Below are 27,580 nucleotides of genomic sequence, written 5' to 3'. Positions count from 1 at the left end.
ACATTTTTGTTGCTTACAGTTCCCTAAAAGCCAATGGAAATCCCATTGTTGGGATAGATACCACCTTATTATAATATATAATAAATATTTTTTATATTCTAGAAGAATGTATAAAATTCACCCAAAAAAATAAGGAACATTTCAACTGTAAAGTTAACATGACTCTCACTGGTGGCCAATAAGATCTATCTGAAATCCACGCCTCCAATAAGCCACTCCTCCTGAAAATAACCTGAGGATTACATTAAAAAAGACCCAGCTGCTAGATCAACCCAGCAGCATGAAAATAAAACTACCCAATTGATGATTAAATGAACCCATGTTTGGGTAATCCCAACAACCCAACATGTTGGGTTATTCACGCAACCCAACTGACTGGGTCAAAATAACCCAGCGTGTGACCTGTCTAATATTTACCCAGCACTGGGTTACCAAAGAATCCAAATTGGGTTGTTTTTAACCCAGCATTGTTTTGTGTTAGAGCAGCAAGAGCAACTCCAATCAATGAGCTGAATACTCACTTCAGACTTCAGACTGTTATTATAAGCTGGGTTGGTGGAAGTATATTATACAATTTTCTGAGTTATACTGAAATAACTGGTATTATCACTTTTCCCTACAGCCACAAATAGTTGAATTCATTTCAAGTGGGAAAGCATTTGTACTCTAGTGTAAAAAACTACAGATTCTTCTCCTCAGCAGTCAGGTGGAGAGACACTGGATGTCTTATGTTTTTGGTTTTTGTTTCTACTTCTTGTTGCTGTTTCTACTTGTTGTTGTTGTTTCCTGTGGTCTGTAATAATTCTGTGGTGTATGCTAATATTGGTTGAAATGTGTGCCTGACTCTGTGACTGTCTTCTGTGAGAGAAATCCCTGTTTGAATCATAAACTGCTAAATAAGACACTCAACGACATCAATGAATGACAACAAAAGGAGTCAAATGTTCATGTGTGGCGGGCTGTATTCTAAATGTAATAAAGTAACAATGCCGTCCACACACAACAGAGCATTGTTCTGTGTTTTTTGTCTCTTGTAATACTACAGTGCTTGTAATGAAAACAGACAAGGATTGTGCGAGGAACACAACGCACAGTAGGTTTACTCAAAGCGTCCTCTGTTTGTTATCCATACAGCACAAGTCATGGAAGAAGATCAAGAACATTGTCCACTGGTCTCCATTCGTCATGTCTTTCAAGAAGAAGTACCCTTGGATCCAGCTGGCTGGTCATGCAGGTAGGCCTTGACAACGCTGCCTCTGGAATGTGGGGATTCTGGGATAAGGCTATGGAAGGAATGTGTGTTCTGTGTTCCGCTCTCATTCTCCTGGCTGGATTGGATACGATACAGTGGCCAATGGCCAGTGTGTTTGGAATTCAAATCTAGTCTCAGGCTAAGTGTTGGGATATACTTGCAAATCATATATTCAAAGGCTCAGTACTAGGGCATAACTAAGAGTTTCATCCTATTTGTATATACTGTAGCTAGGCTATCTGAAATGGAATGGTCCATTCAGAATCAGATACAACCTTTTCTTTAGCAACAGGACAAAACAAAGTAAAGCAGGCCTACTGTTAACACTGAATATCCTCTAATGTTTTTATTGCATGTTTTGGTTCCTCTCAGGCAGTTTCAAGGCAGGGGCTAACGGGCGTATCCTGAAGAAGCACTGTGACTGTGAGCAGCGCTGCTTGGATTGGCTGATGAAAGACGTGCTGCGTCCCTACGTACCGGCCTACCACGGAGACGTGGAGAAGGACGGGGAGAAGTACAACCAGATGGATGATCTGCTCTCTGAGTTCGACCTGCCCTGCGTCATGGACTGCAAGATGGGTGTCAGGTGAGTGTGGGTTGACGGACCTTTATTGGCAGGTGCATCTCTTTGTTGAAGTTACACATAGGCACATATCTCAGTTTACCCTCTGGATATCCTAATCTAAACTTTTTGGGGGTGAATGAAAATAGACCTTAGATCAGTGTTAGACATCATTGTAGCTCTCAGATCTCTTTGTTCCATTTTGACAGGTTAGGGTAAGGTCCAATATTCAATCAGGCAGACATCCATTAGGCGTAAGGTCTAAGAGTGACCATCACACTCCCCTAGAGAGGAGATATGTACTGTAGCCAGCTGGCCCTTCACAGACACACCATTAAATCAGCCTGTATTGGGAAACAAGTATTGGGAAACAACTTCCATTCCTTTGGGTTCATTATTGGGCTGCCGAACTCCACATACTGTACATGTTACAGTTGTCAAAATCTCCCTTGTTAAGTTTACATCAGATGTATATCAGATATGGGTATACCGAGACACTTTGCAAAGTTATTACTGACCAGTGAAATATTGGAGACTCTTCTGAGACACTTTGAACTGGGTGTAAACAGGTCAGGCTTGTTTTGCTAGTGTATCCTGTACTCTACCGTTGTGACGAATAGCTTTGTTGCCGGGTGGCCTTCATCACTCTCCCTGCTATATCACTCTCCCTGCTATATCCCTCTCCTCTCATCTCCTTTCCTCTCTAGCACAACTTTGGTTGTGTGAGCCTTCTCTGGATTGGCCGGAATGTTAGGAAATGATAAACCAGCCCCTCCAAACACAACAATTTGGTGCAGTGCTAACAGACTAAAGCCTGGCCTGTTCTTGAGGTAGCTGGCTAGTGAGAAGGAGAATTTGAATATAGGAAAGGTTAAGACAATCCCTTATTCAGGGATGAACTGAAGAGAAGGGAACCCCTCCTCCTGTCTTCACTGCAATAATAATTCTACAGTATAATTATTATGTGAAAGAAAACAGTTTCTCTTCTTCATTCACATGTTGTCCCCTGGGGCATGATCACTCAACGGCTTTGTCAAACAACATCTGAATGATCAATATTGTATTGCACAATGTTTGCACAGTGATTGTATTCTAAGAAGTAGAGTCAAATTATCCTTTATATTGGCTCATAAAAGGAAATTAATTTGGTTGCTGGACTGGTTACAACATAAAATCTCATTCAACAAAGTCAGTACCAAACAGATGTGGCTTCTCTGTCCACCAAAGGACGTACCTGGAGGAGGAGCTGACCAAGGCCCGTAAGAATACCAGTCTGAGGAAGGACATGTACCAGAAGATGGTGGAGGTGGAACCCCTGGCGCCCACCCCCGAGGAGCAGGAGCAGCAGGCGGTCACCAAGCCCCGCTACATGCAGTGGAGGGAGACCATCAGCTCCACCGCTACCCTGGGCTTCCGCATCGAGGGCATCAAAGTAAGCCACGGCACAGATTATGTACTGGGGTATACGGTAGAGCAGGGGTCGGCAACAGGAGTGTTTTTTGGGGTGGGGGGTCAAAAATGACTATAAAATCACCAGGAATTCAGCAAGAAAATTGGTTTAATTAAGGAAATCTGTTCCTAGCTATTGCCATGAATTTTCTAAAAAGAGACGTAAATGAGCGTGTCTCAATGTAATCAAAGTTTAAAATAAAATAAAAAACATTTGGGCTTAGTTGTAGTAAATTTAGCAGAGTACAAATTATGATAATTATGTTCCGTCCCCCCGACCATCCGCTCTGACAAAAATGGTCCCTTGGCTGAATCTAGTTGCCTATCCTTGCAGTGGAGTGATGCATTGTGCTATAAAGTCATACTCTGTAAAACTAATTTAACAGTCCATTATTGGAGGAAGTAAACACTCTAGGAAAGGTGACCAAATACTCCATCTGTCAGTCTGTACACTCAGTAGTTACTGGTTGATTTTATAATAATTAAAACAGTAATAATGTGAAATTGAGAGTATAATTCCACTTAGAAGGGCTGACCTTGATGGTCCTGCTTGGTTTGTGTACAGACATACCCTGCAGTCGCCCCTTAATAGCATTCTTCATACTGAGGGTTGCCAGGGCCAACAGGAAGGAATACCCTCTATTTGGTGTCAGTGTGTATAGAGTGTGTTGCGTGTTTTTTTCACACATAGGGCCTGCTTGTGACACCTCTACTGACAGTAACTTCAGTTGCTGACACGTCCCATTTGCTCCTACACACCATCACTCTCCTTCAATAAACTAATAGATTCAATGCAGCAGCACACAGACAGACAGACAGACTGACAGAGAGCCTGATCATGTGATTCTGCCTTAGTAAACCTAAGCACACTAATAATCCTATTCGGAGAAAGCTGGGTGCAACAACAAAAAGAGCACATCTGCAACATATTCTTCCTAGGCAATTAGATCACATGGGTCTAATTCCTCCTAAAGCCAAGAGGGAGACATCCTGGCTATGTTTGGGCCGTAACACCATCTTCCAGAATCTGTCTCCTCTAATGAGGCCCTGATATTTGACTGGAGGGCTTAAGACAGATGTGCAGGATGAATAGTTCAGACTGGACTGGCAGCGTAGGGAGCAGTGGCAGCAACAGGGCTGTCCGGAGTTTCCACTCCTTTGTCTCTCTTTCCCGACTCCAGCCATGTCCATAGATGGCCACGGCCCGCAGAGCTTTGATGTCTCTCTCTGTTGTCATGACACCAGGGGTTTCCCTCGGAGACTGTCTGTAGAATCAAAAGGTTCTGTGAGTTTTTAGAGAGCACACAGCTGCTGTTGTGTCTGTTGGGCCCCAGCTCAATGCCCATATTATTGTCTGCCTGCATTTCTACGGAGACAGTAGAGCACGGTAGAGCACGGTGCTGTGGTAGAGTTAGAATATGAGCACATTAAGTGTGTGGAGACACGTCCTCTTGTCTTAGATGATGCAAAACGTTGGGCCATTTTCCTGTTTTAGTCACCTCTTTCAGCAGGGTTTTGCTGCTTAATAGTATAGTATAGCACTGAGTAGTAGGAATAATGCTTCCCATCCGAAACTGTTTGGACGAGTTTGTGCATACAGTATATAATGACGACATTTTGTGATGTTTTAGACTTCGGTGAGGTTTTTTTCGGCTGTTCGGGCAGACAATTATTTTTCTGGAGGCAAGCCGAAGTCGGTAGCCGGTGTCGGTAGCCGAAGTCGGTAGCCGAAGTCTACGCCCCTTCGTTGGTGATTGGTCAACAGTAGGGATTCTTCAATAAAGTCTTTGTTGTCATTTAACGAGACTCGTTTTCATGCATATTTTTTCAGTTGGAAATACTGCACCAAACATCTCAGTTAGAGTAGATATAAAATGTATATAAAATAAGATCTCTGCAAAAACGTCCAAATGATTGACCGATTTCTTTAGTTATCTTAGATGAATTCTGACTATTTTGAGGAAACTATTGCCTCTTATTCTTTTAAGGGAGTATGCGAGCACACTCGTTCGGTTTGCCTAGCTGACTTTTGCTAGACGCCAGCCTAACTGAAGCATGCTGATGCCACGGTATGGGTCTGACTTCTGAAGTTCTTTAGCCTCCCCTTGAATAACAGAGGCCATTTGTATCAAGCTAGCAGTGTGTGTCACATGTATACGGGGGACCTCAGACATCATGTAATTGTTGGAGGCCCCATCCTGCTGGACTCTAAAAATATCTGCCTTTCTTTCCCTTCGTCTGTGTAGAAGGAAGACGGGACGGTAAACAGAGACTTTAAAAAGACCAGGAGCATGGAGCAAGTGACAGAGGCATTCAACGACTTTGTCAAAGGAAACCAGAACATCCTGGTGAGTGTGTGTGCATATGTCTCTGTGATTCTTTCGGGGTGTGTTTGTGTGTGAGCCGGAGCCCCCTAATGCTCCGGCAGACCTCTCCCTGCCCCATGGTCAAATGGCCCCTGGAGGGAACTCCCAAGGACTTCCACCTCTCTAATGGCCCAGGAAGTGAGGTCATAGCCGGGGCGGCTGTGTGTGATTTAGGTCTCCCGGGAAATGAAACGCTCAAACAAGATGTCCTCCATTCCACATTGGTTTGTCATGTGTTTATCTAGTACCACTAGACCCAAGCCAAACACACTGTATCTGTCACTGTGTGGTGGGCCTTGGCCCTACTGTTGTGTACTGTCACTCATGTGTGGTCTTCGTCTCTCTCTCTACTGAGCTGAGCTGTTGTCCCATAGGGTTTTGCACTATGGAGTTATCATAATTCATAGAATGGTCTGTTTATGGGTAATGTTCTGTAATGAATACAGGGCCTGTATCCACAAAGCGTCTCAGAAAAGGTCCTAGGAATCCAGTAGCGGTGTGTGGGTAAAATCACTGTGGAAGCCAAGCCAGGAAAAAACTACTATTACATATTGCTATTGACCTACAACATGGTCAATCAAGTTAATGTTTCCAACAGTTTACTAAACATCTACTGATTTAGAACCACAGAGAGCTACAACAAGTGAGCACTGCATCCGCTATTCCAGCACCACTTCAACTTTTAAACATAATCAAATCAACTAGGCTATGGGGGCTGATTCCAACTTAGGAAATTACGCCTTTCTTACGCACGGCTTTCCTACCCAGTTCTCAGTAGTTGGTATTCAGACTTACCTTAGGCAGGTTCGTAATGTGCTTTGCCGGTGTGGTTCCCTTGCACGCACTGAATAAATGTAATTCAACTGCTGAAAACCCTCCCACTTGCTGGCCAACAGATTTTCTCGTGGAGTTTTCATTCAATAGGGATTTCAGTACATTTATCTGAAGCCATCCCTTTAAATACGGTTTACCTTTAATTTGACTTTTGTCCACAGACTAGAATACATTGAGAGAACAAGGTCAGAAAATTGGGATCAAAGAACACTGAAGTGACAGTTATAAATGTATGTTACTTATAGTGGCTAATATTTTCTTTTTTTTACCCAATTTCGTGGTATCCAATTGTTAGTAGTTACTATCTTGTCTCATCGCTACAACTCCTGTACGGGCTCGGGAGAGACAAAGGTCGAGAGCCATGCGTCCTCCGAAACACAATCCAACCAAGCCGCACTGCTTCTTAACACAGCACACATCCAACCCGGAAGCCAGCCGCACCAATGTGTCAGAGGAAACACTGTGCACCTAGTGACCTGGTCAGCTTGCACTGCACCTGGCCCGCCACAGGAGTCACTAGTGTGCGATGAGACAAGGATATCCCTACCGGCCAGACTCTCCCTAACCCGGACGATGCTAGGCCAATTGTGCGTCGTCCCATGGACCTCCCGGCAATGGCTGGCAGCGACAGAGCCTGGGCTCGAACCCAGAGTCTCTGGTGGCACAGCTAGCACTGCGATAGACCACTGCGCCACCCGGGAGGCTCAGCGGCTAATATTTAACATGATACAAATTGTAAAAAAGAAGGGAGGAAAGCCTGGGCATAGGCTATAATTAAAACATTCTAAAGCGCATACATCAGCTCGGCAGGTTCAGCCCTAAAGAAGCCTATGGCTTGGGTGTCCAAATTTCATCCACGCAAATTATGAGGGCACACAATACAAATTCAGAACAATGGCACAACTATTTATAGCCTATTTCACTTTGGAAAAGAGGCCGCAATACATGTCATGATGATATGATTTTCAGTTTGATTCCATATGGCTGGTTTCACATTCGTCTCCAGAAATTATAAGGTCAGCAGGTAGCCTAGCAGTTAAGAGTGTTGGACCTGGAACTGAAAAGTTGCTGGTTTGAATCCCCGTGCAGTCTGTGTGAAAAATATGCTGATGTTCCCCTGGGGGAGGTACAGTAGTTAACCCTAATTGGTCTTGTAAGTCGCTCTGGATAAGAGTGTTTGCTAAAATGTACATAAATCGAAATATAGGGAACAATTGCTATTTGTATTTACAATCCCCTTATCCAAACAGATTACTAATTTACCTAGCTCTTATCCATTTATAAATTACAGTGCATGGAGAATGCTGTTATTTCTATCGGGAAAAAAGAAAGTACACTGAACATAAATATAAACGCAACATGCAACAATTTCAAAGATTTTACTGAGTTACAGTTCATATAGGGAAATCAGTCAATGTAAATAAATTCATGAGGCCCTAATCTATGGATTTCACATGACTGTGAATACAGATGTGTATCTGTTGGTCACCGAACCCTAAAAAGAAAAGTAGGGGCGTGGATCAGAAAACCAGTTAGTATCTGGTGTGACCACCATTTGCCTCATGCAGCGCAACACATCTCCTTCACATAGGGTTGATCAGGCTGTTGATTGTTGCCTGTAGAATGTTGTCCCACTCCTCTTCAATGGCTGTGTGAAGTTGCTGGATATTGGCGGGATCTGGAACACGTTGTCGTACACATCGATCCAGAGCATCTCAAACAGGCTCACTGGGTGACATGTCTGCTGAGTATGCAGGTCATGGAAGAACTGGGACATTTTCAGCTTTGAGGAATTGTGTACAGATCCTTGTGACATGGGGCTGTGCATTATCATGCTGAAACATGAGGTGATGGTGGAGGATGAATAGCACGACAATGGGCCTCAGGATCTCGTCATGGTCTCGCTGTGCATTCAAATTGCCATCGAAGAAATGAAATTATGTTCTTTGTCCGTAGCCTTTGCCTGCCCATACCGTAACCCGACTGCCACCATGGGGCACTCTGTTCACCATGGGGCACTCTGCCATACATGCTGTCTGCCATCTGCCCGGTACAGTTGAACTAGCACTAACACTAACACTAACACTTCATCTGTGTTCACCATGGGGCTGTCATGTATTGTCATGTTGTGTCTTGTTTCTGTCCTTTCTCTTCACCCTGTCTCCCCCTGCTGGTCGTTTTAGGTTACCTTTTCTCCCCCTCTTTCCCCCAGCTGTTCCTTGTCTCCTCCTAACTACCTCGTCACCCCTTTTCCCACCTGTTCCCTTTTTCCCTCTGATTAGTCCTCTATATCTCTCTCTGTTTTTGTTCCTGTCCTTGTCGGATTCTTGTTTGTGTTGTTCATGCCTGAACCAGACTATCGTCATGTTTGCTGCAACCTTGTCCTGTCCTGTCGGAACCTGCCGGTCCATCTGAGCCTACGTTTGTTTTCTTATTAAAGAAGCTCTGTTTACGCTAATTCGCTTTTGGGTCCTCATTCACGCACCGTAACAGAAGAATCCGACCAAGAATGGACCCAGCGACTTCGGATCCTCTCCACTCAGCCGTCGAGATCCAGGGAGCGATGCTAGGCAGACACGAGCAGGAATTGTCTGCTGCTCGACATGCCGTTGAGACCCTGGCCACCCAAGTCTCCAACCTCACAGAACAGGTTCACCATCTCCGCCTCGATCCACCGGCCACTTCCAGGGCTTTCGAATCTCCGGAGCCCAGAATCAATAACCCGCCGTGTTACTCTGGGGAGCCCACTGAATGCCGCTCGTTCCTCACCCAGTGTGATATTGTGTTTTCTCTCCAGCCCAACACTTACTCCAGGAGCACTGCTCGTGTCGCCTACGTCATATCTCTCCTTATTGGACGGGCTCGTGAGTGGGGCACGGCAATCTGGGAGGCAAGGGCTGAGTGTACTAACCAGTATCAGGACTTTAAGGAGGAGATGATACGGGTTTTTGATCGATCTGTTTTTGGGGAGGAGGCTTCCAGGGTCCTGTCTTCCCTATGTCAAGGTAATCGATCCATAACAGACTACTCTATTGAGTTTCGCACTCTTGCTGCCTCCAGTGGCTGGAACGAGCCGGCTTTGCTCGCTCGTTTTCTGGAGGGTCTCCGCGCAGAGGTAAAGGATGAGATTCTCTCCCGGGAGGTTCCTTCCAGCGTGGATTCCTTGATTGAACTCGCTATTCGCATTGAGCGACGGGTTGATCTTCGTCACCGAGCTCGTGGAAAGGAGCTCGCGTTCTCCGTTGCCCCCCTCTCCGCATCACTACCATCTTCCTCTGCCGGCTCGGGTGCTGAGCCTATGCAGCTGGGAGGTATCCGCATCTCGACTAAGGAGAGGGAACGGAGAATCACCAACCGCCTCTGTCTCTATTGCGGTTCTGCTGGTCATTTTGTCACTTCATGTCCAGTAAAAGCCAGAGCTCATCAGTAAGCGGAGGGCTACTGGTGAGCGCTACTACTCCTGTCTCTCCTTCAAGATCCTGCACTACCTTGTCGGTCCATCTACGCTGGACCGGTTCGTCAGCTTCCTGCAGTGCCTTAATAGACTCTGGGGCGGAGGGCTGTTTTATGGACGAGACCTGGGCTCGGGAACATGACATTCCTCTCAGACAGTTAAGGGAGTCCACGGCCTTGTTCGCCCTGGATGGTAGTCCTCTCCCCAGGATTCAGCGTGAGACGCTACCTTTAACCCTCACTGTTTCTGGTAATCATAGCGAAACCATTTCTTTTTAAATTTTTCGTTCACCTTTTACACCTGTTGTTTTGGGCCATCCCTGGCTAGTTTGTCATAATCCTTCCATTAATTGGTCTAGTAATTCTATCCTCTCCTGGAACGTCTCTTGTCATGTGAAATGTTTAATGTCTGCTATCCCTCCTGTTTCCTCTGTCTCTTCTTCACAGGAGGAGCCTGGTGATTTGACAGGGGTGCCGGAGGAATATCACGATCTGCGCACGGTGTTCAGTCGGTCCATGGCCACCTCTCTTCCTCCACACCGGTCGTATGATTGTAGTATTGATCTCCTTCCGGGAACCACTCCCCCCCGGGGTAGACTATACTCTCTGTCGGCTCCCGAACGTAAGGCTCTCGAAGATTATTTGTCTGTAGCTCTTGCCGCCGGTACCATAGTCCCCTCCTCCTCTCCCGCCGGAGCGGGGTTTTTTTTTGTTAAGAAGAAGGACGGGTCCCTGCGCCCCTGCATAGATTATCGAGGGCTGAATGACATAACAGTGAAGAATCGTTATCCGCTTCCTCTTATGTCTTCAGCCTTCGAGATCCTGCAGGGAGCCAGGTTTTTCACTAAGTTGGACCTTCGTAACGCTTACCATCTCGTGCGCATCAGGGAGGGGGACGAGTGGAAGACGGCGTTTAACACTCCGTTAGGGCACTTTGAATACCGGGTTCTTCCTTTCGGCCTCGCTAACGCTCCAGCTGTCTTTCAGGCATTAGTCAATGATGTCCTGAGAGACATGCTGAACATCTTTGTTTTCGTTTACCTTGACGATATCCTGATTTTTTCACCGTCACTCCAGATTCATGTTCAGCACGTTCGACGTGTCCTCCAGCGCCTTTTAGAGAATTGTCTTTTTGTGAAGGCTGAGAAGTGCTCTTTTCATGCCTCCTCCGTCACATTTCTCGGTTCTGTTATTTCCGCTGAAGGCATTAAGATGGATCCCGCTAAGGTCCAAGCTGTCATTGATTGGCCCGTCCCTAGGTCACGCGTCGAGCTGCAGCGCTTTCTCGGCTTCGCGAACTTCTATCGTCGTTTCATCCGTAATTTCGGTCAGGTGGCAGCCCCTCTCACAGCCCTTACTTCTGTCAAGACGTGCTTTAAGTGGTCCGTTTCCGCCCAGGGAGCTTTTGATCTCCTCAAGAATCGTTTTACATCCGCACCTATCCTTGTTACACCTGACGTCACTAGACAGTTCGTTGTCGAGGTTGATGCGTCAGAGGTGGGCGTGGGAGCCATTCTTTCTCAGCGCTCCCTCTCTGACGACAAGGTCCACCCTTGCGCGTATTTTTCTCATCGCCTGTCGCCGTCGGAACGTAACTATGATGTGGGAAACCGCGAACTGCTCGCCATCCGCTTAGCCCTAGGCGAATGGCGACAGTGGTTGGAGGGGGCGACCGTTCCTTTTGTCGTTTGGACTGACCATAGGAACCTTGAGTACATCCGTTCTGCCAAACGACTTAATGCGCGTCAGGCGCGCTGGGCGCTGTTTTTCGCTCGTTTCGAGTTCGTGATTTCTTATCGTCCGGGCTCTAAGAACACCAAGCCTGATGCTTTATCTCGTCTCTTCAGTTCTTCAGTAGCTTCCACTGACCCCGAGGGGATTCTCCCTGAGGGGCGTGTTGTCGGGTTGACTGTCTGGGGAATTGAGAGGCAGGTAAAGCAAGCACTCACTCAAACTCCGTCGCCGCGCGCTTGTCCTAGGAACCTTCTTTTCGTTCCCGTTCCTACTCGTCTGGCCGTTCTTCAGTGGGCTCACTCTGCCAAGTTAGCCGGCCACCCTGGCGTTCGGGGTACGCTTGCTTCCATTCGCCAGCGTTTTTGGTGGCCCACCCGGGAGCATGACACGCGTCGCTTCGTAGCTGCTTGTTCGGTCTGCGCGCAGACTAAGTCCGGTAACTCCCCTCCTGCCGGCCGTCTCAGGCCGCTTCCCATTCCCTCTCGACCGTGGTCTCACATCGCCTTAGATTTTGTCACCGGACTGCCTTCGTCAGCGGGGAAGACTGTTATTCTTACGGTTGTCGACAGGTTCTCTAAGGCGGCTCATTTTATTCCCCTTGCTAAGCTTCCTTCTGCTAAAGAGACGGCACAAATCATCATCGAGAATGTTTTCAGAATTCATGGCCTTCCGTCAGACGTCGTTTCGGACAGAGGTCCGCAATTCACGTCTCAATTTTGGAGGGAGTTTTGCCGTTTGATTGGGGCTTCCGTCAGTCTCTCTTCCGGCTTTCACCCCCAGTCTAACGGTCAAGCAGAACGGGCCAATCAGACTATTGGTCGCATCTTACGCAGTCTTTCTTTTCGCAACCCTGCGTCTTGGTCAGAACAGCTCCCCTGGGCAGAATACGCCCACAACTCGCTTCCTTCGTCTGCGACCGGGCTATCTCCTTTTCAGAGTAGCCTCGGGTACCAGCCTCCGCTGTTCTCATCTCAGTTCGCCGAGTCCAGCGTCCCCTCCGCTCAGGCTTTTGTCCAACGTTGCGAGCGCACCTGGAAGAGGGTCAGGTCTGCACTTTGCCGTTATAGGGCGCAGACTGTGAGGGCTGCTAATAAGCGTAGAACTAAGAGTCCTAGATATTGTCGCGGTCAGAGAGTTTGGCTCTCCACTCAGAACCTTCCCCTTAAGACCGCTTCTCGCAAGTTGACCCCGCGGTTCATTGGTCCGTTCCGTATTTCTCAGGTCATTAATCCTGTCGCAGTTCGACTTCTTCTTCCGCGATACCTTCGTCGCGTCCACCCGGTCTTCCATGTCTCCTGTATCAAGCCCGTTCTTCGCGCCCCCGCTCGTCTCCCCCCCCCCCCCCCCATCCTTGTCGAGGGCGCACCCATCTACAGGGTCCGTAGGATTTTGGACATGCGTCCTCGGGGCCGTGGTCATCAGTACCTAGTAGATTGGGAGGGGTACGGTCCTGAGGAGAGGAGTTGGGTTCCCTCTCGGGACGTGCTGGACCGTGCGCTGATCGAGGATTTCCTCCGTTGCCGCCAGGTTTCCTCCTCGAGTGCGCCAGGAGGCGCTCGGTGAGTGGGGGGGTACTGTCATGTATTGTCATGTTGTGTCTTGTTTCTGTCCTTTCTCTTCACCCTGTCTCCCCCTGCTGGTCGTTTTAGGTTACCTTTTCTCCCCCTCTTTCCCCCAGCTGTTCCTTGTCTCCTCCTAACTACCTCGTCACCCCTTTTCCCACCTGTTCCCTTTTTCCCTCTGATTAGTCCTCTATATCTCTCTCTGTTTTTGTTCCTGTCCTTGTCGGATTCTTGTTTGTGTTGTTCATGCCTGAACCAGACTATCGTCATGTTTGCTGCAACCTTGTCCTGTCCTGTCGGAACCTGCCGGTCCATCTGAGCCTACGTTTGTTTTCTTATTAAAGAAGCTCTGTTTACGCTAATTCGCTTTTGGGTCCTCATTCACGCACCGTAACAGGGGCACTCTGTTCAACATGGGGAACTCTGCCATACATGCTGTCTGCCATCTGCCCGGTATAGTTGGACTGGGATTCATCTGTGTTCAACATGGGGCACTCTGCCATACATGCTGTCTGCCATCTGCCTGGTACTATTGAACTGGGATTCATCTGTGTTCACCATGGGGCACTCTGCCATACATGCTGTCTGCCATCTGCCCGGTATAGTTGGACTGGGATTCATCTGTGTTCACCATGGGGCACTCTGCCATACATGCTGTCTGCCATCTGCCTGGTACTATTGAACTGGGATTCATCTGTGTTCACCATGGGGCACTCTGCCATACATGCTGTCTGCCATCTGCCCGGTATAGTTGGACTGGGATTCATCTGTGTTCACCATGGGGCACTCTGCCATACATGCTGTCTGCCATCTGCCTGGTACTATTGAACTGGGATTCATCTGTGTTCACCATGAGGCACTCTGTTCAACATGGGGAACTCTGCCATACATGCTGTCTGCCATCTGCCCGGTATAGTTGGACTGGGATTCATCTGTGTTCACCATGGGGCACTCTGCCATACATGCTGTCTGCCATCTGCCTGGTACTATTGAACTGGGATTCATCTGTGAAGAGCACTCTTCTCCAGCATGCCAGTGGTCATTGAAGGTGAGCATTTGCCCACTGAAGTTGGTTACGACGCCGAACTGCAGTCATGTCAAGACCCTGGTGAGGACGACGAGCTTCCCTGAGACGGTTTCTGACAGTTTATACAGAAATTCCTTGGTTGTGCAAACCCACAATTTCATCAGCCATCTGGGTGGCTGGTCTCAGACGATCCCACAGGTGAAGAAGCCAGATGTGGAGGTCCTGGGGTGGCGTGGTTACGCGTGGTCAGCGGTTGTGAGGCCGGTTGGACATACTGCCAAATTCTCTAAAACGGCGTTGGTAGAGAAATGCACATTACATTCTCTGGCAAAAGTTCTGGTGGATATTCCTGCAGTCAGCATTCCAATTGCACACTCCCCTCAAATATGAGGCATACGTGGCATTGTTGTGTGACAAAATTGCACATTTTAATGTCCCCAGCACAAGGTGCACCTGTGTAATGATCATGCTGTTTAATCAGCTTCATGACATGCCACAACTGTTAGGTGGATGGATTATCTTGGCAAAGGATAAATGCTCACTAACAGGGATGTAAACTAATTTGTGCACAAAATTTGAGAGAAATAAGCTTTTTGTGCGTATGGAACATTTCTGGGATCTTTTATTTCAGCTCATGAAACATGGGACCAACACTACATGTTGTGTTTATATTTTTGTTCAGTATATACTGTATCTGGTATCCAGTATAATAATAGTTTAGTTTATGTTTTTTTTCTGTGTCCTTAAAATTGGAGAAATAATGAAAGCTTTTCAGCTATGATTTTCCCACATCACCCTGGGTAGTTTTAATAATACTGTACATCTTGCGCTCTCATCTGTCTGTTTTCAGAACTGTTATCTGCACCGACTGAAGGACATTAGGGACACTCTGGAAATATCAACCTTCTTCAAGACCCACGAGGTAAACAAATCTATTTTTTGAGTTGTAACATTTACCGAAATAGAAGCATTTGAGATCCGCCCATGTACCACTCAACTGATACAGGAGGCTACAATCTGTGCAGTGGAAACCCATGAACAATGGCATCCACACAAACACCAACCAATCACAGGACATTGTTAATCTAAACAGGAAGCGTTGTCAGGCTTCTGAAGGTACTGTGGCGTTTCAGAGGAAAGGTTGAGACACAGGCCCTAGAACAAACCTCTCTGGAATAACCTATGTCCTGCTGCTTAGGTGGAGTCAAATACAGGGTGTGTACATTAAGTACAGGGTGTGTCTGTTAATCCCTCATTCATGCCTACTGTATTTGACTTTATAGTGACATTTTACGTAAACTCAGGAATAGCTGACTAATACGATTATTTCGAATCCCGTTTACATCGACCAACTGTCCAGACATACTGTAGTGAGACACAACCTGTAACATACAATAGTATTTTCCCCGTCACCTAACTACAGAAAGCATAAAACTATTTGATCAAATATGTATCTGATCTTCTAAGTCGGAAGATAAAGTGTAACAGTAAATTAACTATGTGCATACAGTAGTCAAATACAGCTGAATCATGATTGACCTTTACAGTAATAAGAGGGGTGCTTGAAGAATGTTGATTTAATGGGCAGTTATTTACTTGGTGTAGATAACATACTTAACATGATTATATGTGGCGATTATAGACCATACTTAACAGGATATGCTTCATTAGGCTTCTCCGACTTTATTCTTACATTTATTTTTGGGCTCCCGAGTGGCGCAGCAGTCTGAGGCACTGCATCACTACAGTCACTGGTTCAAATCCAGGCTGTATCACATCTGGCTGTGATTGGAAGTCCCATAGGGTGGTGCACAATTGGTCCAGGTTTGGCCGGGGTAGGCTGTCATTGTAAATAAGAATTTGTTATTAACTTATTTGCCTATATAAATAAAGGTAAACAAAGAATTAAGCGCTTTGAGATTCGATGAAAAGAGCTATACACTGCCTTGCGAAAGTATTCACCCCCCTTGGCATTTTTACATTTTTGTTGCCTTACAAACTGGAATTAAAATAGATTTTTGAGGGGTATGTCTTGTTTCATTTACGCAACATGCCTACCACTTTGAAGATGCTTCATATTTTTTATTGTGAAACAAACAAGAAATAAGACAAAGAAACTGAAAACTTGAGCGTGCAGAACTATTCAACCCCCAAAGTCAATACTTTGTAGATCCACATTTTGCAGCAATTACAGCTGCAAGTCTCTTGGGATATGTCCCTATAACCTTGGCACATCTAGTCACTGGGATTTTTGCCCATTCTTCAAGGCAAAACTGCTCTAGCTCATTCAAGTTGGATGGATTCCGCTGGTGTACGGCAATCTTTAAGTCATACCACAGACTCTCAATTGGATTGAGGACTGGGCTTTGACTAGGCCATTCCAAGACATTTAAATGTTTCCCCTTAAACCACTCGAGTGTTGCTTTAGCAGTATGCTTAGGGTCATTGTCCTGCTGGAAGGTGAACCTCGGTCCCAGTCTCAAATCTCTGGACAACTGAAACAGGTTTCCCTCAAGAATTTCCCTGTATTTAGCGCCATCTATCATCCCTTCAATTCTGACTAGTTTCCCAGTACCTGCCGATGAAAAACATCCCCACAGCATGATGCTGCCACCGCCATGCTTCCCTGTGGGGATGTTGTTCTCAGGGTAATGAGAGGTATTGGGTTTGTGTCAGACATAGCGTTTTCCTTGATGGCCAAAAAGCTACATTTTAGTCTCATCTGACCAGAGTACCTTCTTCCATATGTTTTGGGAGTCTCCCACATAACTTTTGGCGAACGACAAACGTGTTTGCTTATTTTTTTATTTAACAATGGCTTTTTTCTGGCCGCTCTTCCATTAAAGCCCAGCTCTGTGGAGTGTATGGCTTAAAGTGGTCCTATGGACAGATACTCCAATCTCCGCTGTGGAGCTTTGCAGCTCCTTCAGGGTTATCTTTGGTCTCTTTGTTGCCTCTCTGATTAATGCCCTCCTTGCCTGGTCCGTGAGTTTTGGTGGGCGGCCCTCACTTGGTAGTTTTGTTGTGGTGCCATATTCTTTCCATGTTTTAATAATGGATTTAATGGTGCTCCGTGGGATGTTCAAAGTTTCAGATCTTTTTTTATAACCCAACCCTGATCTGTACTTCTCCACAACTTTGTCCCTGACCTGTTTGGAGAGCTCCTTGGTCTTCATGGTGCCACTTGCTTAGTGGTGTTGCAGACTCTTGGGCCTTTCAGAACAAGTGTATATATACTGAGATCATGTGACAGATCATGTGACACTTAGATTGCACACAAGTGGACTTTATTTACTTAATTATGTGACTTCTGAAGGTAATTGGTTGCACCAGATCTTATTTAGGGGCTTTGTAGCAAAGGTGGTGAATACATATGCACTTTTCCGTTTTCTTTTTTTGTGTAATTTTTTTAAATAAGTTATTTTTTTCATTTCACTTCACCAATTTGGACTATTTTGTGTATGTCCATGACATGAAATCCAAATAAAAATAAATTTAAATTACAGGTTGTAATGCAACAAAATAGGAAAAACGACAAGGAGGGTAAAGACTTTTGCAAGGCACTGTATAAACGTAATAAGTTACTATTATTATTAAAATGGCTACCATACACACATTCCAACTCTATTTGAAACTTTCTGTCCTAGCCTATTGTAAACATGTTTTTTTGTTTTGGTCTCAGTGTTTTGAGGACTAAGATGGATCCCTCTCTCCTTCCCCAGGTGATTGGCAGCTCACTGCTGTTCGTCCATGACAAGCGTGAGCAGGCCAAGGTGTGGATGATAGACTTTGGGAAGACTACCCCTCTGCCTAAAGGACAGGTCCTGAGTCACAGGGCCACCTGGGAGGAGGGCAACCGCGAGGATGGCTACCTCTATGGCCTGGACCACCTCATAGACATTCTCACCCACATGGTGGTGACCCCAAAGCCAGACTCACTCTAAAAAGGGACTGTCCCCCCCCTCAACTCAATCCTAACCCCGACAGGACCACCACCTCGCACTACAATGACGCCTCTGATGTCCCCAAAAAGCTACCCCTCCCTCCCTTATTCCCCTTCTCCCCTGGCCCCAGATATCAAACTGTAACCACACAAGTGTTTTGTGTAAACTTGTAGATTCTGTACATACTGCTGTACAGTGTGTTTCTGTTCTGATGAGACCATGGGTTAGGTTAGGTTCCTTCTCTGCAGCTAGTCTGTGACAACCCTTCTTGAGATTTTAGTTTGTTTTGTTTTATAACAGTTTAAGAATATATTTTAGTGTTAGCTAACAGTGTGTATCACTGCAGTTACAACTTCTATGGTGCATGGCCTTGTGGTAAAAGCCAAACATTTGAAATAGTTGCATTCAGAATTGTGGCACTTCCTGTGTTTATAAACTTATATACAATTTAAGATTTACAGAAAATGTCCAGGGTCAGGTAGCCTGGCGGGTAGGAGCGTTGGGCAGTTGCTGGATCGAATCCCCGAGCTGACCATGTAAAAATCTGTTGTTCTGAGCAAGGCAGTTAACCCACTGTTCCCCGGGCGCCGTGGATGTCGATTAAGGCAGCCCTCTGCACATCTCTGATTCAGAGGGGTTGGGTTAAATGCAGAAGACACATTTCAGTAGAATGCATTCCGTTGTAATATTTGTAATACTATTTGTAATATTCCCTTGCTGAATTTTCCAATGTTTATTATTCATTTGTACCTCATTATGTAATAGTGTACTTGAGACTGTGCTGTGCCTATATTCATTCCAGTTTCTTTGGAGGGAAAGTAGAGAAGGTGGTATAAGTTAATGCACTCCGAAATGTAATTATGACCTATTTTATTAAGGCTAATGTTGACATTCCTGTAATCCAAACCATTGAAGAGTGACTGTCAGTTCAGAGGTCAATGTACATGAAGCAGATGGAGTGGGCGACTAACAGGAAACGGCTCTTAACCAAGTGAGAATGAGTTTGCATTCTAAATATGCCAAGTGCCTCAGCCTTTCAGCAGACATAAAAAGACCAGGGCCCGGTTTCCCAAAAGCATCTTAAAGGGATACTTCGGGATCTTGGCAGTGAGGCCCTTTATCTACTTTGACTCAGATCAACTAGTGGATACCATTTTCATGTTTTTGTGTCCAGGATGAAGGAAGTTAGAGGTAGTTTTGTGAGCCAAAGCTAACTAGCGTTAGCGCAATGACTCAAAAGTCTATGGGTATCTGCTAGCATGCTAGTACCCTATGGTTCTAAGATGAACTTAGTCTTAAGATGCTTTTGGGAAACCGGGCCCAGGTTTTATTATCTTATTTTAATGATTCCATTAGTCAGAGATGACATCACCTGTGACTCCGTCATTAATGTATATCGTCTACCACTGTACACCCATAATAATCACGGCTCTTAGAATGAACCCACCCCATCCTGTTTTCCTAGGATCCTGTTATTGTGCACAAGACAGATGGTGATTGCTGTTTGCATGGCAATTTGACATTCATATATACCATTCCTGCCTGATGCCCAAACATCCTGAGGTGGCAAACAAAACGAATGGGGTGTTGTCTGTCTACTGTCTATTTATTAAGTCTACAGACAGAGAGATAGGCATTTAACAGATCAACATTGTCATCATTGTCTGTTTGGATTCAATTAGCATTGAGTCATGTTTTTGATCACAGTCGGATCACACGCGCATGACATTGACCATAGAAAGAGTAACTTGCATGGTATGGGAGCTTTTTATGGGCGTTAATACCCTTTTTTAATAGTTTACTTTAGGGTTTAATAGTCATTCACCTTTAATAGCCATATCACATACAATAGTCCTAGTTATGAGAGTGAGGTGAGGTTGGCCTTGTTTTGAAATGACTGTTCTCTCACCTATATCTAAGGAACTGAGAGGGGTGTGGTGTGTTAGGACTGCAAACATCATGTCCTAAAGAAACAGCTCACTTCTCCATGGCCTTTAATGGGTGGAGCTTGAGGCAGTTGATTCTAGCAGGACAAACTGGACCAATAGTTTTGACCAATACCCAAGGTGTAAAACTTTGTTCTTTACGTGTCCTGTCTTTGAGTGCCATTGAACTACTTTACCTTTGCATCAGGGTTATCAACCTGAAACGTTTCAAAATAAATACAGTTTGGTATGTTAAAGTATGACTTGATATTAATGGCCTGCACTGTTGGAGCTCGGAGCTTAAGATGTTCACTGTACCCTGCATTTACATCTGCAACCCTGTGCATGTGACTAATACACTTTCTGAATCTAAATCTAATGTGATGTACAGGATTGTGGTGCGTTTGCATGAGAGTGATACTATCGGCCCATTGCACTGGACCAGAAAGGACAGAAATAAAGAGTAGAGTGCCCTCTGCTGTTACTGAACTGTATTACATTGAGCAGCATAAAACAAATGACATGGGTGCATTTTCCAGAAACACATTGTGACTTTGATTTTAATATGTTGCCTTTATTCTCTTACTTCAATATTTCTTCAGTAGCTTCTTTCAAATCCCTCCTCTGTCGTTGTGCTTGTCGTTTTTGTGAAGTCTCTTAGAATGATATACTCATGACCATATTTATTTCTTTGTGACATTTGCACAAGAACACTAATGCATGTGTTTTCATTTTTGTTGAAAGTCAGACATGATATAATCATTTAGTAAGTCACTGTAATATACAATGGTCACTGCTTCTTACAATGTGTAAATAATACTGTATGTTTTAGAGATGAACAAGAAGTCTGTGTTCTGTGCACTCTACCAGGCGTTCTTTTGTGCCTTGTGACACCTATGATCTGTATAGACCTGGTTTTGGGCTACGCTGGCCAAAGAGTGGTTGACATGGAGATTGCCATAGCAACCTCATCTGTCATCCCTGGTCCAGGTTGACATGATTGAGTCATTCCTCTCCCAGCCTTGTGCTGTGACACTGTGGGGACATTGCGCCTGAGATCCTCTGCAGGGTTGGGGTTCATTCCAATTTCATTTGGAATTCTTTAATTCGCTCATGAAGTGGAGAGTTAATTCAGCTATCTTCAAGTTATGTAATTGCAATTGAATTGAAATGATATTGTTTGGACTGTTTGAATTTAAATTGAATTGGCATTGGAATTCAATATTGGTACATTTCCTAGTAAATTGAATTAATGCACTTAGTATCAAACATTGACCGCAGGATTTGTTTGAAATAATTTCAACTTATATTTCTATATTTCCAATATAGCTAGGCTGTCTGAACAGTGACATGATCTGAAAGCCTGAGGAAATTGAATTTGAATTGGAATGTGGGAATTGTTGGGGATAATATTGAATTATCTCCGAATTCAAAGACTGACCTGGAATTTTTATTGAATGAAATGGAATTTACAGGGAGTTGTGGAACAAATCCCACCCCTCGTCTTCAGGTCATTGTGCTGTCTCCCCATGGATCTGCTCATGTAAATCATGCCATCATGTCAATACTGCAAGCAAAAATATGCTTGACTGTACCATTTTTACTGTAGTAAATTTGAACAATTGCTTAAACGCTACCATGTGTGTGTGCCTTTTATTTGAATGTACAACGTGCTCTCTGCTACGGTAACGACACAGGTAAGTGTAGCTATTCCACATGGGCTTCTTGTCAAGCACATTTCACACAGTCTGCTCTTAATCTTTTCATCATGTCATATGAGACAAATCTCTCTCCCTGTCTCCCTCATCTCCCTGTTCTGCTTGACCTATTTTCAGAGCATGTATAGACATTTGACCAACCAGATCTCACAAGCACAGGGAGATGTAGCCTACATTCGACTTGGAATCAGATCAGGTAAATCTAAGGAGGTACATGGCAGCATGCTTTCAGAGCTCCCCGCAGAGAGGAGAAGTACACCATCCCACCCCTAGGCCGCTTTGCTACATGTGGTATTGTCTAAGAATATACCTGTTCTAGGAAGTGTTGTTTTTACCAGAACATGATTATGGTCAGAGAGTAAACACTCACACCAACTGCTCACGTGACAACTGACAGGCAAGGAGCCACCAGCACCTGGAAACACGACAACAATCATGCATCAACACATTTAGAAGAACACCAGCCCTAGATGAGGAAGGTCATAGTTAGCCATATATGAATCTGCCACTTGACATGTAAAGACAAATACATCATTTGCTGGTGCTGTATGGGTTTGTTTATTAATGATGTTTGTCTCTTTATGTCTCCTCTTAGTCATCAGCTTATTACATGGGTCATTTTCAACATGGCATTGTAGCAGATAAAAGTGTTGTTAGTATGTATGTACTGCTTGGCCACTAGCTAACATAAAAATATAATATAATGTCAACAATCCCAAGCACTGAAAGTATAAATAGAGATTCATCTAATTATATTATTTGGTCAATTACTGTATAACAAACTGTTGATTTCCTCTGAAATGGTTACAGCCCCGAAATAGCACCAAATCTATCAGTGTTTAGATGGTGTGATTCGCTCATTTCAGATCAGGCTCTTTTGTTTGGGTGATGGAATTGCTGTTCTCTAGTGGCCAAACTACATCATGACAAGCAGATGTTATTTGTTAGATGGAAGGTCAGGGGGCATGAGAAGCATTACATTTCCACAAACAGTATAATTCTCTGCGTGCGTCAGAGTTACAGGTCAAAATAAACACTACATGAACACTAAAAACAGAACTAATGCAGAAGTGTGAGAAGAGGTGGTGTGGCCGTGGGAGAATGATGATGATCTTATTGAGTTGCTCGGGTGTTTTTTCCCCAAAGTAGGAGGAGAGGACTGCCTTATTTAGTAATGCTTGGCCTGAGTCAGGCGGCTGGCAGGAAGCCTGAACAACGCTGCTGGCCTGGGGAGAGGGAGGCGTGGAGAAGGGCCATGCAGGAAACCCACCCATACATCCTCTCTTCTTCTCTCCTCCCTCTCTTCCCCATCCCATCTTCCCATCCATATTCGTCACAATAGACTGTAGCCAACGGCTTGCATGTGTAAGCCTTTCTGCCTGTCATCTCGTGAAGTGTCGATATAAAAAGGCTCAGGGCTGATCTCCAGAGATGATGACAGAAAGTGATAAAGCAAATCTCAGTCATGGGGTAAGGATGACATGTCAGCTGCACAGGAGGCTGCTGAGGGGAGAATGGCTCATAATAATTTCCAGAACAGAGCAAATGGAATAGCATCAAACACCTGGAAACAATATGTTTAATGTATCTGATACCATTCCACTCATTCTTCTCCACTCACTGACACGAGCTTGTTCTCCCCAATTAAGGTACCCCCAACCTCCTGTGGTCAGCTGTCATCAATTGAACTGGGTGTAATGTTCAGAGAATTTCAAACACTGTACTTTTTTGAAGTCTTGAAGTTAGTTTGCACATACATTTTGCAGGGAAGTACAGCTCTGTCAATCAAGGTATGGGAATTGCCCAAGATGTTTATGGATCACCGTGACAACATGCCCAATTAGCCCCTGGGACAGGTCTATCAAACAACAGAGCAATCTATGAGGTCAATTTGTAGAGGTTTAGGTTGCATTTGAACAAATGTCATTAATGCCATTCAACAGTCCTAGCTGGCTGCATTAGTGTGAGGGACATCACGTCCATGGTAGAAATTGCCCAAGATGCATGCCACAGTCAGAACATTTTGGGCTTCCCGGCTTCTGACGATAGACCAAACAATTATGTACAGCATACATCACAAAGGATTACCTTTACTTTACATACGCATGTGTTGTTTATTCAGTGATGTCACTGAGAAACAGAGCAGCTGGTGATGGTGAGAACACTTCTTGTACATTCCTCAGCCAACAGCATCATAGGAAACAGAGAGCGTGGAATGCTGGAGTCCCACTTCACAGAAACCCAGAGGAAATGTATGTCATACCTCTGATAACCCTCAGACAAGAAGCAGAGCTGAGGCCTCAACATATCCAAAGGATCGAGGAAGCACTGTCTCCCATTACCTTACATTCACTCACATTCTCTGAGACAGAAAATGAACAGCCCGCTGAGAGGTAGGACTCCATCAGATAGGTGATGTGTGAAAATGAATGACATTAGACATCTGTGTCAACCAGTAACGTGAGGCACCTTGAGTTATAACCATGAAGACTCTACTAGAGATCAGCATAGTCAGGTTTTCAGTGGCACCATTGCTGAGATGAGCAGTGTCTTAGTCGTTTTATAAAGGTCAGAGCGCCCCCTACTGGCCTGTAATGTCATGGTTGAAACAATAGACTAATGCTCTTTCTTCTCCCACCGAAGGCTCTGGGATCAAATCTCTACCGTCTTGGTGTATCACCATCTTACCGTCCGTCACCTTACTGTCTCCTAATCACTAATAGAATGCTGTGTACTGTCGGTCGCTGTCTGAAAAGATCCAACATGAAATGTCTGTTCAACCAGGAGAGAGAATACCAAATTTGGAGAAAAGGGATCTAATAGCCCGCTATCAGAGGGAAGGAATCCTTCCAAGACATATTAAAGACAAATACTGTAACAATATCCTTTTTACTGTTGATTCAATAGAGATGATGTTTGTCTGTCTGCTGCTTTGAAGCAGAGAAAAAGAGGATATCCAAGGATAACCATTACCCTGCACGCTACATCAATGACACATTGTTAAACAGTCTGGTTGCATTTTCAACAATAAATGTGAGACGCAAAAGACAAATTGCTCTACGTAAATACCCTCTTATACAACATTCCATCATAAACCTTAGACAATTGGTCTTAGGACAATTGTGAAGCCATGTCTGCCTACCCACAACAAGCCATACCGAGTTTTTCTAATACTTTTGGGCCCTGTACTGACCACTAGAGCGCGCAGGCACCTTTGTCTCTCTATCAACTCTCCCTCTCAGCTCTGCACAATGGCTGACCCCTCCCTCGCAATCCTCCCGTCCCTCAAAGCCTCCGTGTCCCCCAATGGCACCTTTGTTCAAGTGCTGTTATCGTAGCAAGTGGAGAAGTACCAAAAAACCTCTCAACAATAGGTCTGCTTCTGAGGGGGGAATGGTCTAGTGGGAATGGTCTAGTAACATCTCTGGCCGATCAAGATAAGAGAGAGCCTGCTAAAACCTCCACATATTCAGTACAAAAACAGAGTTTTTCATTACATACTTTGTTTATTGAGCGTGTCACTTATATTTGATATTCTGTACACCAATGTGATATTACAGCTATTTGTTACAATCATCTTATTTATTCTGTAAAATAATTGAACAGTTAGAAGTGGTCTTTAAATTTCACAGATACATTGAATATCTCCTTTTGTGAAAGTAGTTTCAGTCTCCAATGAGGATTTTATATTCTTCACAATTCATGGCATTCAAGTGCAGGGATCATGAAATGTGACATATCAATGCTTGGAGCTAAATCTTTTTCTTTGTACTTTTGTTATCCGTAATACTGAAATAAACTTATCACACACTCTACTTCAAACACAAGCCACTGACAAATGCTTCCATTCTTGAATCTTGACAAAGTACAAGATTAAACTGCATACAGTGCCTTGCGAAAGTATTCGGCCCCCTTGAACTTTGCGACCTTTTGCCACATTTCAGGCTTCAAACATAAAGATATAAAACTGTATTTTTTTGTGAAGAATCAACAACAAGTGGGACACAATCATGAAGTGGAACGACATTTATTGGATATTTCAAACTTTTTTAACAAATCAAAAACTGAAAAATTGGGTATGCAAAATTATTCAGCCCCCTTAAGTTAATACTTTGTAGCGCCACCTTTTGCTGCGATTACAGCTGTAAGTCGCTTGGGGTATGTCTCTATCAGTTTTGCACATCGAGAGACTGAATTTTTTTCCCCATTCCTCCTTGCAAAACAGCTCGAGCTCGGTGAGGTTGGATGGAGAGCATTTGTGAACAGCAGTTTTCAGTTCTTTCCACAGATTCTCGATTGGATTCAGGTCTGGACTTTGACTTGGCCATTCTAACACCTGGATATGTTTATTTTTGAACCATTCCATTGTAGATTTTGCTTTATGTTTTGGATCATTGTCTTGTTGGAAGACAAATCTCCGTCCCAGTCTCAGGTCTTTTGCAGACTACATCAGGTTTTCTTCCAGAATGGTCCTGTATTTGGCTCGAATCCATCTTCCCATCAATTTTAACCATCTTCCCTGTCCCTGCTGAAGAAAAGCAGGCCCAAACCATGATGCTGCCACCACCATGTTTGACAGTGGGGATGGTGTGTTCAGCTGTGTTGCTTTTACGCCAAACATAACGTTTTGCATTGTTGCCAAAAAGTTCAATTTTGGTTTCATCTGACCAGAGCACCTTCTTCCACATGTTTGGTGTGTCTCCCAGGTGGCTTGTGGCAAACTTTAAACAACACTTTTTATGGATATCTTTAAGAAATGGCTTTCTTCTTGCCACTCTTCCATAAAGGCCAGATTTGTGCAATATACGACTGATTGTTGTCCTATGGACAGAGTCTCCCACCTCAGCTGTAGATCTCTGCAGTTCATCCAGAGTGATCATGGGCCTCTTGGCTGCATCTCTGATCAGTCTTCTCCTTGTATGAGCTGAAAGTTTAGAGGGACGGCCAGGTCTTGGTAGATTTGCAGTGGTCTGATACTCCTTCCATTTCAATATTATCGCTTGCACAGTGCTCCTTGGGATGTTTAAAGCTAGGGAAATCTTTTTGTATCCAAATCCGGCTTTAAACTTCTTCACAACAGTATCTCGGACCTTCCTGGTGTGTTCCTTGTTCTTCCTGATGCTCTCTGCGCTTTTAACGGACCTCTGAGACTATCACAGTGCAGGTGCATTTATACGGAGACTTGATTACACACAGGTAGATTGTATTTATCATCATTAGTCATTTAGGTCAACATTGGATCATTCAGAGATCCTCACTGAACTTCTGGAGAGAGTTTGCTGCACTGAAAGTAAAGGGGCTGAATAATTTTGCACGCCCAATTTTTCAGTTTTTGATTTGTTAAAAAAGTTTGAAATATCCAATAAATGTCGTTCCACTTCATGATTGTGTCCCACTTGTTGTTGATTATTCACAAAAAAAATACAGTTTTATATCTTTATGTTTGAAGCCTTAAATGTGGCAAAAGGTCGCAAAGTTCAAGGGGGCCGAATACTTTCGCAAGGCACTGTAACTTAAAGTATCCATCTGAACAAAATATGATATCTGGCAGACTGCTAGCTACATTCCTCTGACACTTTTTGTCTCCTGTCAGCTCTCGCCTGGTTCTATTTAAGGGAATTGACTGTAACAAACGGGTTTAAAAAATAGATGTCTTCAAAACACAATCAAAGCGTATGCTACCATCTATGTTTTTCCACTTTCCTATTATTTCTAGCTTAAAAATACCACTATTTAAATGGATCATACAGCACA

At 44.5% G+C, this 27,580-nt stretch overlaps 1 protein-coding gene across 1 annotated transcript in view; it reads left to right on the top strand.

Annotated features, from left to right (window-relative positions):
* Positions 1-21,744, top strand: part of LOC110529641 (inositol-trisphosphate 3-kinase B) — a 55,353-nt gene extending 33,609 nt beyond the window's left edge. The window contains exons 3-8 of the mRNA XM_021612024.2: positions 1,135-1,234; positions 1,625-1,838; positions 3,042-3,246; positions 5,510-5,611; positions 15,090-15,161; positions 17,962-21,744. Of these exons, the coding sequence (XP_021467699.2) occupies positions 1,135-1,234; positions 1,625-1,838; positions 3,042-3,246; positions 5,510-5,611; positions 15,090-15,161; positions 17,962-18,183 (915 nt within the window). The 3' untranslated portion in view covers positions 18,184-21,744. The remainder of the gene's footprint in view (positions 1-1,134; positions 1,235-1,624; positions 1,839-3,041; positions 3,247-5,509; positions 5,612-15,089; positions 15,162-17,961) is intronic.
* The last annotated feature ends 5,836 nt before the right edge of the window (positions 21,745-27,580 follow it).

The sequence above is a fragment of the Oncorhynchus mykiss genome, chromosome 8, assembly GCF_013265735.2.
Source record: "Oncorhynchus mykiss isolate Arlee chromosome 8, USDA_OmykA_1.1, whole genome shotgun sequence".
Classification (NCBI taxonomy): domain Eukaryota; kingdom Metazoa; phylum Chordata; class Actinopteri; order Salmoniformes; family Salmonidae; genus Oncorhynchus; species Oncorhynchus mykiss.
The sequence above is the reverse complement of the archived record's forward strand: the minus strand, read 5'-3'. Positions and strand labels throughout refer to the sequence as shown.